Below are 12,659 nucleotides of genomic sequence, written 5' to 3'. Positions count from 1 at the left end.
TGCTCCATTTTTCATGTATCCATTTGTTTTGTCTTGTTCCCTTGCACACCTGGTTTTCATTCCCCAATCATCATATGTATTTATTCCTCTGTTCCCCATCATGTCTTTGTGTAGGATTGTTTTGTGTTACGCTGGTTTGTTCCGTGTTTATTGTTTACACGAAGATTGTTACTTTGTTAACTTTATATAGTTGTGGAGCATTTACACTTTTGCCTATTTTGGTTGGAGGTTTTTTGACACAGTTGCGTCCTACTGTTATTCTCTCCTGCCAAATAAAGTGTGCTGTTCAGAACTCTCTGCTCTCCTGCACCTGACTTCTCCACCAGCAGCACCCAGCCATAACACAGGTCCATTACAGTACACTTCAAACCCTTCAGTGCGTTTTCCAAGTAGTCTTGAAACAGTGGAGCCACAGTCCAACTGTCTACACCAAAAAAATCAGCGACATCCTTCAATTTCCAGCCATATTTTACAGGCTACATATTCCTCTTTCCCTGTTGGTACCACTCCACTCTACCAACGCAGCGACTGCCTCCTCCCACCAGCCTCACATCATCAGACTCTGGAGAAAGAAGAGTGCATGCTATTTATTTATACATTCTCAACAAGGCGCTACAGACAAGCTGCCTACAGACTACCTCTGCATCCTGCCTGTCAGTCAGCTTCACGCGCTGACGTCCAGGACTGATTGGACTTCAGCTCCACTCTTCCAGAGCAGAAACCAGCTTCATCCACAAACTTGACAAAATCAGATCAAAAAGAGACGGTAGAACGTTCAGTTTTGTTGACGATACTAGTATTTTCATCCCCCCCCAAAATTTGAATATTAAATGAAAATTTAAAATACCCTAATTTTGTTTGATACAATCTTTAATACAACATATATCAATCTTACCTGAACAGATTACATTAGCATAATTACGCTTATGCACAAAGACACCATCTCCGTGTGAGACTAATGTACACTTCTCAAGAGTAGAATCCTGACCATAGCAATCAATACATGCTTGTTTCTATCCTCTACTTCCCTCCAAACTGAGGTCTGTAAGTTGCAGCTACAGCTGTCCCACAGTCCATCTTTCTCCACACAATATTAGCTGCTTTCAAGTTGAAATACAGTCCTCCAGTATCCATAGAAAACACCCCTGCTTTCCAAACACAGGAGCTGGTTTCATTCATCACTCTGAATGGGCCTAAACAACCAGGTAGGAAAATACAAGGGTGAGGACAGGTTATATGCCAGAATTATTTTGATTGTAACAGTAGTAGTGTCAGTGCTTTTAACATTGTAACAGCAGTTACTACAGAACAGTTCTTTGGAGCTGTTTTTCTACAAACCTGCTGGGCTGCCGATTTGAGCCTGTATATCTGAGAATAAAGATAAAAGATTTAACATATCCCATAATGTGATGGGAAGCATATTAATATGTGTGTTTGTGCTTTTAAATCACACTAACTGCGAACTGAACCACACATTGATAGTTGCTTTTCCACTTGACCACTGGTGGGTGTTTTTCTGGAAGGTTCCATCTTCGTTAGGGAGAGTTTCTCCATACTCCACATCTTCATGGTGATCCGGTCCGTCTTTCTGCCAGAACACCATGACTCCACTGGGGTAGAAACCTGTAGCGTGGCAGGTCACTGGAGAAGAGTGGGTCTTCTGGAGCAGAGACACTGATGGAGGGAGAGAAGAAGTGAGAGGATGTTGTGCCTCACACCAGTAATAGGTTTTGATTGAATAGGGCCCCATGTGTCTCAGTACCTATCCTCTTCAAGATGCTGCCTATTTATTTATTTAACTAGGCAAGTCAGTTGAATTACCAACATCAATAATGTTATTTATTATTTATGTCAATATCTATGTCATTACCTCGCATGCCCCTTGAACGTCTGTCTACATTAGAGTATGCTGATTCATTTTCATGGTCATCAGCACCAGAGTTTGAGGCTGTTGTTCATCTCTGTTCTATTCCTCCTTCTGTTACACTGAGATCATGTATCTAAACAGAGCAGCGTCCCAACCAGCATCACCCCAGAACGGATATGAGTTTGTAGGTTTCAGTATCAATACGTCATGAAACACAGCACATGTTGCAGGGGCAAATGAGAACGGACAGACAGAAGATTGAGACACGCAGACAAGCAAACTAATTGAAAACTGCATTTGATCTGAAACAGAAGAACATGGTCTATAACAGTCATACTGTAATTATACCAAGTCTATGATAGACACATGGTCTTAAAACAGAAACATACAGTAAGAGACCACCACCTCACTGAGTGGTCCTTACACCCTATAGAAAGACCCTGTATTATAACCAGACTTGTGAATGAGAGAAGCCATCTTGATCTTTGTCAGGTTCATGTTGTTGCAGTTTCCCCATCACTGAAATTCACTACATTGTGTTGAAAGGTCATTATTTTGTATATATCAGATGAATTGGAATAAAGGGGGGAAAACACAAACAGTATCAGTGTCGTTGTGACAATTGCCAATAAAGTACTGTATTTCTAATTTAAGACAAGCCAGTTTAGATAACCTGCAAGTGTATTGTGGTAGGCCTAAATACAGGAAGGTCTTGCAACAACTTGATGCTGTAAGTTTAGTTCTGACAATGGCCTTGACTCAAATCAATAACATGGGAGGAGGATCACTTTGACGTGAAAGAGGTGGAACAATGCATCAATATGAGAATGGCATAATAGAGCTACATGTATCTCAGGTTAAGGTCAGAGCTTTATTTGGCGTACTGGATGTGACCCATTGAAGGAGGTGAATCATGTTGGATCTAGCTCCATGTGATATTAAATTGTTTTATATCATCACACTGAAAAACACAGCAACAAAATAATACAGCATAGAAATGCAATCAAAGTACTGTGCACACACACACAGAGAAACATGAGCAGCGCGCGCACACACACACACACAGAGGAAGGTGGTGTCAAACAGTGTTGAGGTAAATACCACACCCTTTCATGTAAGAGCCTCAGTATGCAGCTATCTTGTGTCTATCTATCCTCAATCATAAGATGGCCGACACATGGGGATCTTTTTTCATATCCATACTGCCGAGTGGGACGTAGGCCTATTACAGTGACACATTTTCATTTAAGAAGGGTTTTTGTTTCACTAAGACTATAGGCTACTGAAAGAACTAGAACAGAGCCAGTGGATACTAGCTGAAAACTCTTTGACCATAACTACAGTAACAAGCCTACAAGTCCAACCAAGTCATCTTTGGACACTCATTTTCTCTCCCCAATGAAAATGTGTTCCTGAATTCTTGCCCACTCCCACAGTGTGTTCTGGTACTTTTGACGGGAAAACTAAATCAATAACCAAATCAAACCCTGATAAGAATCATAAAAGCAACAAACCATCAGTCCAATATGTCTACAGTGAAGGATCAACAATATCACAGTGTCATCTATAGGTAGATTAACTCTTCTCACCACTGTTTGAGAGGAATCACCTGATGAGTCATGACTTTTGGGTGTCTTCGTCGCTCCGTGGTAAAGTTTCCCCTAGGTACAGATAGATATAGGATCAGCTTCCCCTACCCTTAACCATTAGTGGGGAAAATGAAAATAAAAATAAGAAGTTGCCTCATCACAAATCTTGGATCAGATTACCCTACTCACAATCCTAACATAAACAATGGGTGGTAAAATAAATATCTGACCCTGTTCATAGACTTTGTTACTGTCAACAGAAAACAGGCATTTGGCACATACCCCAGGAAGTAAGGACAAAGCAGAGGCCATAGCCTGTTTATCAGATGGATTCTATAACCTGAGACTATCTTGACACTTTGTTTCTCTGCATTTCGCAAAACGATCAGGAAATTCTGTGACATTCCAACTCAGGAAGAATGAAAAACATTATATTTTCTATTGAAAAGACAGCTGATTTCATCTGATGATTGGATATGCAAAACATATTTAGCCATTTTCAAATGGGATTAGAAGTTGAATAGGATCTATTAGTCTCTAGGGTTACAAAAATTTGATATGAAGTTATGTTTGTTATGTGACACAAAGAAAACTCCATTTGGAATAATGACTTGTTCAAAAAACAATTTTTATCTAGATAAACTTTATCTAAGTTTTAAGTTCCTCGGCGTACACATCACGGACAAACTGAAATGGTCCACCCACACAGACAGTCTTGTGGGGTATGCATGGTGTCCGAGCTGTGCGCCAGTAGTTTAGACAGACAGCTCGGTGCATTCAACACGTCAGTACCTCTCATAAATAAAAGCTGTGATGAAGTCGATCTCTCCTCCACTTGTAGAATATGTGACTTGCATAAGATGTGGTAGATCATTGCTTTATGTGTAGAGCATCCATAATGTACAAAGCACAAACACTTGCAAAAAAAGTTGTTGTTTAACTTGACCCATCACCAACTTATTCTACAGAACCTACTCGCCCAAAAAGAAAGAAAAATACCACCACTTCAAGTGAAATATGTACAAATGGAACACGTAGACAGGCCTTGTTAAATTGTATAACTATCAGCTAGACACGATAGTGTGAGCAAAGCTTTAACATCACACAATTACTGTATCTTATACTACATTTACCTGTACGGCCGAGTGTTCCATTGGCTCTAATATACATCTGACACAGTTGTAATATTACATTATATAATTCCACAAAATTACAGCACAACTTTTCAAAAGCCAAACCATCAATGAAATGAAAGTAAAACCTAAGGAAATTACCAAAGAATATTTCTGACTACAGATGTTTTATATATGGATCATGTGTTCAGTGTGTGTGTGAGACTGAAGTTTCCGTTTGTTATTTCCGTTGCGGTCCTCTTCAGCTCCTAAAAACACATGAGAAGAGAGAGGTTACACACACAAACACACTCCAAACAGTAGCAGTATGTTCCAGTGTGGTAGCGTTTGGATCTCTAGTTTGCTCATTAATACGAGGACATCTTAAGTGACTTACTCTGATGTTACAGAAGTGCAGAGGTTTCTCAAATCTTCAGGAGACCTTTCCCAGAGTTGTCAGAGTCAGTGTCGGAAGCTAAAACAGAAATAAAACACCAATGTTAGAAAGAGACTGATTGAAAGATATGAGTTCAGGTTAATTTACAACTTCCTAATGCATGGTTCACAGTAAATAAAACCATCCATATTAACTAAGTAGCTACATCAGTTAACATTAAGTTTGAACCCACATCACAATCTACAAGGAAAAGAGACAACCACATTCTAAAATGGATACAGTCAAACAAAACCAAAAAGTCTGATATTTTCAGAATAGTGAACAACATGAAGGTCCCCACTTACAGCTGGCTGGAACAAAGCCTGAAACAGAGATAAACGTTGTGTTATTATGGACTCCGATTTGGTGGAATATTACAAGAGAACATGTTTGACATTATTCTGAATCCTGTATTTCTACTGCAGACATCACACAACATGAGTGACAACGTGACTCTTTATTTACATTAAACAGGTCAATTCAAACATACTTCTACCATCACTAACTAGAATCTACAATACTATTACTTGTAAACCAGTACTGACTACTACTTCTAAAGTAAATCACAGCTGATAATGTCTAAGATGACAGTGTATCCTACATATGACAATAGAAAGAGGTCTTTCTCTCCTCACACCTTTCTTGCTCTTCTTCTTCCAAATGACAACCCCAACAACAACAACGACCAGGAGGAGAGCTACCACCCCTCCAATGATGGGGATACAGTTGGGGGCTGGGTCACCTGTAATCAGAACAGAGCATTCAGACTACAGTGCTAGATAGTACATTTTGATCTCAAATGAACTCTAAGCAACATCAATAAAAATTCAGGAGGTCAATGAGAACATGTGGTCAGAAAGGTAGTGTTCCTGAGCAGGTGAGTAAACTTAAATTAGGAATATTTGGTAGGAGGGTTATGTATAGTGTATAAAAAAAAAATCTTTCTCCCTCTTACCCCAGTTGGTCTGGATCTCAAACTCAGTCAGAACCTTGATGAAGTCCTCCTTGATACCAGTGACCTGAACCACACACTGATACTTGTTGTTCTTCCACTCCTCAGGCGTCACTGTGAGGTGGGTGCTTTTCTGGAAGGTTCCATCATCGTTTGGGAGAGTCTCTCCATTCTCCACATCTTCATGCTGTTCTTGCCCATCTTTCTGCCAGAACACCATGACTCCACTGGGGTAGAAACCTGTAGCGTGGCAGGTCACTGGAGAGGAGGGGGTCTTCTGGAGCAGAGACACTGAGGGAGGGACTGGAGAGAGAATAAAATAGAGAGGGGGAGGAAGAGAGACATACAGGCATAGTGATGAGAAACAATTACAGGGAGCGGAACAGCAATAGATAAAAATAAATAACTTGAATATGACGTGCAGTACGGAAATGTAAATAAAAATACACAATATCATATCACTTTTCTGGCTGTAAATTCATATAATCTCCTGTGTCTCTGTACCTGTCCTCTGCAGAGTAGTCTTCCCATAGTCCAGGTACTTCTTCAGCCACTCAATGCAATCCTGGGTGAGGTAGCTTTTCTTGCTCTTAATGCCAGACAGGTCCATTTCCCACTTCATTTTGGAGTGGAGAGCCTGCGGGACTAAGGCAATCCATGTCGCCGTCTTCACGTCAAATGTCAGGAGGTCTTGTCCATCATATCCAATATGGTGAAACCCTTCTGTGAATCCTGTCTCATCATCCCATGTACAGCCATACATGTCCTGGCTAATGTGTATGCCTGAGAGAGAGAGAGATTACATTAGAAACACTGACATGCAAACATTAACTTTCTTTACACAGAACTCACATTGAACACACAAAACCATACGACTTCTGCACGGAGTAATTTAAATTATATCAAAATGTAGTCACACAGTACGATCACACAGACTGGGGTCTCTGAAGCTCACCTCCTGTTTGATTGAAACGCTTCTGTGCTATCTGAATGTTGGTTTTGAAAATGCTCTCTGCACTTTTCAGGTTCTCTGTGGTGCTATCCCAATACTGCTGGTCAAAAAACGTCTCCATCCAGCTCTGCTTGGGGACCTTCCTCTTCGTGATGCTGTCATAGTGGCTAATGACCTGATCATTCACCATCCCCATGTCCACAAACTCAGGGAAGGCTGGGATTTCTGAGGAGGTTGTGTAGAAGTAGCGCAGGGAATGTCTCACTGTAACAGAGAAGGTACTTTAAGGTACTGTACATGGAACGTTAATGAGTGTGCATATGCATGTTCTCGGCTAGGCTAAGTGAACGTCTGTGCCTCGCATACTCCCTTAAAAAGACCTTTGCTTGAAAAGGAAATGGGGGAAAAAAAAGTGGCAATAGTACATTGTCCATCTTGAGACGCCATAGCCACTATACACTTGCTCAAAATGGTCTGAATTAAACAATGATAACTCAAGAAATCTGTTGATTTTAATATTTTGCTGATGAGATCTTAAATAAAGCAATTTTACAACTGAGATGTTTGGAGCAGTATTTCTCAAGTGAAAAAATGTGCATGAAAACAAGTCTCATTGTTTTCATTCAAACACTTTGTTGAAGAATCCCTACTGTTGACCAATCATACACAAAAGGCCGTAGCCCTCACCTACAGAACATTGGCTTGCCTCAAAAAAAATTGTGAACACGAAGACCGAAAAATCACTTGCCGAAGCAAAAAACATCAAGATGTCGTCATAATATATGCATAAACTTTAGGATGGGAAGCATGCAGACCGCCTTTAAAAGAAGCAATAACAATGTCAGCGCTAGCCAACCTTCATTGATATTATAGCACCACTAACATACACTACTAACCCTTCCTCAATCAATCAATAATTAAAATGTAAAAAAATAACAGTATTTTTGGAGTACCATCATACGCCGAAGACGTGGATGTTGAATATGGCAGCCCCCCGTACCGCTGGTTTAAATGAGGAAGACACATTTCAGTTGTACAACTGACTAGGTATCCCCCTTTCCCTTAAGTATGACATGCAAACCTATTGAGGTTATATATATATATATATATATATATATATTTATTATCCTACTGTAGGTGTAGGATTTTATTCATGTATTTGATCAGAACTATACAGAACCTATAAAGAAGGGCACTCAACATGTACAGCACTGACACAAATGACAGGTGGAAAGGAATTGATAATAGAAGATTGTGGGAGCTGTACTGTTAGATTTCAGTGCAGCCTTTGATATAATTGTCGATAACCTGTTTAAAAAAAACACTTGTTATGGCTTTTCAACCTCTGCCATATCGTGGATTCAGAGTCATCTAATTGAGCATATATATTTTTTAATTTGTATGTAAGCTTCTCTAAATGTTAAACATGTAACGTTTGGTGTACCGCAGGGCAGTGCTCTTGGCACTTTTCATATTTTGTTTACCAATGGACCTGACACTGGCATTAAAACAAAGCCTGTGTGTCGATGTATGCTGAGGATTCAACCCTATACGCGTCAGCAACCACAGCTAGTGAACTCACTGCAATCCTAAACAAAGAGTTTGTCAGTTTTAGAATGGGTGGCCAGTAGTCCTGAATATCTCTAAAACTAAGAGAATTGCATTTGGTACAAATCATTGCCTAAGTTCTAGACCTCAGCTGAATCTGGTAATGAATGATGTGGCTGTTTAGCAAGTTGAGAAGACTAAATTACTTGACAGCTTACATTCTAAGGTAACACCATGGTCAAAACATATATACACACACTGAACAAAAATATAAACCCAACATGTACAGTGATGGTCCCATGTTTCATGAGCTGAAATAAAAAGGTACCAGAAATGTTCCATATGCACAAGTGAGCATTTCTCCTTTGCCCAGATAATCCATCCACCTGACAGGTGTGGCATATCAAGAAGCTGAATAAACAGCATGAGCATTACAAATGACACCTTGTGCTGTGGACAATAAAAGGCACCTAAAATGTTGAGTTGTCACACAACACAATCCCAAAGAGGTCTCAAGTTGAGGGAGCTTGCAATTGGCATGATGACTACAGGAATGTCTACCAGAGAATTGAATGTTAATTTCTCTACCAAAACGTCATTAAAGAATTTGGTAGTACGTCTAACCGGCCTCACAACCGCAGACCACATGTAACCACACCAGCCCAGGACCTCCACATGCTTCTTCACCTACGGGATCGTCCGAGACCAGCCACCCAGACAGCTGATGAAACTGGGATTGCATAATTTAAGAATTTCTGCACAAACTGTCAGAAACCGTCTCAGGGAAGCTCATCTGCATGCTCGTCGTCCTCATCAGGGTCTTTACCTAACTGCAGTTCGGTGTCGTAACCAACTTCAGCGGGCAAATTCTCACCTTCGATGGCCACTGGCACGCTGGAGAACTGTGCTCTTCACAGATAAATCTCGGCTTCAACTGTACCGGGCAGAGTGGGCGAACGGTTTGATTATGTCAACGTTGGGAACAGAGTGCCCCATGGTGGGTTATGGTATCGGCAGGAATAAATCGACTGCAATTTGAATACACAGCGATACCGTGACGATATCCTGAGGCACACTGTCGTGTCATTCATCCGCCGACCATTGCACAGCATCATGCCGCAAGGATCTGCACACAATTCCTGGAAGCTGAAAATGTCCCAGTTCTTCCATGTCCTGCATACTCACCAGACATATAACACATTGCGCATTTTTGGGATGCTCTGGATCCACGTGTACGGCAGCTTGTTCCAGTTCCCGCCAATATCCAGCAACTTTACACAGCCATTGAGGAGCGGGACAAGATTCCACAGGCCACAATGAACAGCCTATCGTGCTGCATGAGGCAAATGGTGGTCACACCAGATACTGATTGGTTTTCTGATCCACGCTGCCATCTGTATTCTCAGTTATGTGAAATCAATAGATTGTGGCCTAATGAATTTTTCAATTGACTGATTTCCTTATATGAACTGTAACTCAGTAAAATCTTTTAAATTGTTGCAGTTATATTTTTGTTCAGTGTAAAATCAATGATCGTAAACATGGGGAGAGGTCTGTCTGTAATAAAGAGACACTACACAAAGCAAGTCCTGCAGGCATTAGTTCAATCTTATCTTGATTATTGTCCAGTCATATATGGTCAAATGCTGAAAAGGACCTAGTTAAACTGCAGCTGGCCCAGAACAGAGCGACATATTTTGCTCTTCATTGTAATCAGAGGGCTAATATATCAATACCATGCATGCCAGTCTCGCTTGGCTAAGAGTTGAGGAAAGACTACGCATCACTTCTTGTTTTTATAAGGAGCAATGTGTTGAAAATTCCAAATGGTTTGCATAGTTAATTCACACAGCACTAACACACCCCACCAGGGGTCTTTTCACAGTCCCCAGGTCCAGAACCAATTCAAGGAAACATACAGTATTATACAGAGCCACGATTGCATGAAACTCCAATCTCATTAAGGCATGTGAAGACCAAACCTGGTTTAAAAAATAAATAAAACAGCAACTTCACCCATGTGACCTACTTTTTCTGTGCATGTACTGACATGTTATTGTAACTGCTGTGTAACACATACATTTAAAACAACATGCAGTGTGGATGTAAATTGTAAAGTATTTTGTTTGTAATGTCTTTTTCGTTATGTGTCGGGTCCCCAGTAAGACTAGCTGTCGCCATTGGCGTCGGCTAGTGGGAATCCTAATTAAATCTAAAACAACAACAAAAACACATTTTACAACTTTTGAAGGCCCTCGGAATCAATTACAGTGGGGTCTCAAATGACTGTTGCTTGTTCGAATAGTAGAATACAAGGTGCAATTTCGAAATTTGGTTGTGCATCAACAGTTCTCTTGGTATGGCAGTCCCTGATAGTCACTCAATTAGCCCATGTCCAGCCCATTGATTCGTGACCACAGCAAAGTTGCATATCCCAGGCCTATAGTAACATAGAACAGACTGCGCGTCACCAAACACCAGGGCAAACTATATACTTAAGGTTAAGATCGAAACTGATACATGCGCTTCACAGCCATTATAGCATATGAGTCAACATCTCACAGTGGACAGCATGCCTCCATATTGTTGGACATATAATGGAATTCACGTTTCTTTACTATACTGTGTTTGTTTTATCGAGTGATGCTGTTATTTTATTCTAACTCATGTTGTTTGTTTATTCTAAGGCCGTCGGCGGACGAACTGTCATATTTTTATTTGAAACAATAAAACATCAGTGTTTAAAATGGTATGAGTCACGTGTATATATCCTACAAAAAAAATCCAACAATAATACAAATATACTAAACAATAATGTGGAAATCACTGACCCGATAAAGCTCCATGAATACAAAAGAGGATAATAAAATTGGTCTTCATGGCGTCGATGAGTCTGGTTTTCATTAACGTTGTCCGAATTCGGGAACAGTTTGTATCTAATTCAGTAATATAGCCAATTTAAACTGTATTACAATTTAAATTGCCTACATTATTGATTTGTTCCACCAAACTTCAGCACCGCTAAGGACGCAACCAGTGAAAATGTGTTTCTGTCCTAGCAAGGCCAATTTATACCGCTCTTCTGTTTCCCCTATTAATTGTAGGAACCCAATAGGAAATCAGAAAGATACTTCGTCACCAAATACCAGGAGGACAAACGTATTCAAGGTTATGGTCGAAATTGAAAGTAAAGTCATGTCACTGTTGATGTTCAAAAACGGTTGGCAAAGGGAAAAAGGACTATAGGGTGACAGATGGATGACTGAAAATTGACTTAAATTAGGTTCAAAGCATAGCCATGTTCAAATTGTACCCTACTCTTTTTCTGCTTACTTTTTGAGATAGCATAGCATATGCCTTGTTCAATATAACAGTGATATTCAGGTCTGAAAGTCAGAGTTCTAGATAGATGCTCGAGTTTCCGACTTGGAATTCAGAGATAGATGACCATTCAAAACGATTTTTCCCAGTAGTAGCAAGTTTTCCCCCGAGTTCCCTGTTGTCCTGAACACTCGAAAGTCGGCCAATCCCGTGTTTCCAGTTTTGCACGCACAAAAACACCGCTGCTGTTTCCATACACACCATGTGACCACCCTGAGAGAAATAACCAACTTCGCCATGGTGTTCGTTGGAGAAAGCCTATGGGGAAAATTAATGACGTTTTTGTAAGGATAAATGCCGGAAATAAATGATGTGGTAAACACAGGCATTAAGAGATATTACGTTCTGTTCTATGAGATTATATTTATTAACTAACATAGCCTAACTTTGTGAATTTTGAATAATTTATGTAATACAAAAAAGCACACAACTGCTTCATAATTCATAAAGGTCATGTTAACTGTGTAACGAGTGCGCTGAGAGTCGGGAAGCAAGTTCAGGGAGTGAAAAATGTCATTAATAAATTAACAAAACAAGAAACACGAACAGCGCACCGACATGAAACAGGTACAGAAACAATGACTACTGGGGAAGAAACCAAAGGTAGTGACAAACAGCAAAAAAATAAACGTCCTCTCACTGTCAACTGCGTTTATTTTCAGCAAACTTAACATGTGTAAATATTTGTATGAACAAAACAAGATTCAACAACTGAGACATAAACTGAACAAGTTCCACAGACATGTGACTAACAGAAATTGAATAATTTGTCCCTGAACAAAGAGGGGGGTCAAAATAAAAAATAACAGTCACTATCTGGTG

General features: G+C 40.1%; 1 protein-coding gene across 1 annotated transcript; it reads right to left on the bottom strand.

Annotated features, from left to right (window-relative positions):
- Positions 1-2,719: 2,719 nt before the first annotated feature.
- LOC110488340 (class I histocompatibility antigen, F10 alpha chain) lies at positions 2,720-11,577 on the bottom strand. Its single transcript, XM_021560551.2, has 8 exons — positions 11,288-11,577; positions 6,912-7,172; positions 6,461-6,739; positions 5,960-6,259; positions 5,642-5,746; positions 5,310-5,327; positions 4,966-5,043; positions 2,720-4,837 (listed from the first exon to the last, which is right to left on the bottom strand). The coding sequence occupies exons 1-7, from the start codon at positions 11,358-11,360 to the stop codon at positions 4,994-4,996; spliced, it is 1,086 nt and encodes a 361-aa protein (XP_021416226.1). The 5' UTR covers positions 11,361-11,577; the 3' UTR covers positions 2,720-4,837; positions 4,966-4,993.
- Positions 11,578-12,659: the final 1,082 nt, after the last annotated feature.

Source organism: Oncorhynchus mykiss, chromosome 32 (assembly GCF_013265735.2).
Source record: "Oncorhynchus mykiss isolate Arlee chromosome 32, USDA_OmykA_1.1, whole genome shotgun sequence".
Classification (NCBI taxonomy): Eukaryota; Metazoa; Chordata; class Actinopteri; order Salmoniformes; family Salmonidae; genus Oncorhynchus; species Oncorhynchus mykiss.
The sequence above is the reverse complement of the archived record's forward strand: the minus strand, read 5'-3'. Positions and strand labels throughout refer to the sequence as shown.

Bases quoted from the DNA above. Each gene is read 5' to 3' on its own strand.
- LOC110488340 (XM_021560551.2), bottom strand. From the start codon at position 11,360: ATGAAAACCAGACTCATCGACGCCATGAAGACCAATTTTATTATCCTC. The intron at 7,173-11,287 runs GTCAGTGATTTC...TCTCTGTTACAG, and splicing joins TATTCATGGAGCTTTATCGG to TGAGACATTCCCTGCGCTAC. The intron at 6,740-6,911 runs GTGAGCTTCAGA...TCTCTCTCTCAG, and splicing joins GCGTTTCAATCAAACAGGAG to GCATACACATTAGCCAGGAC.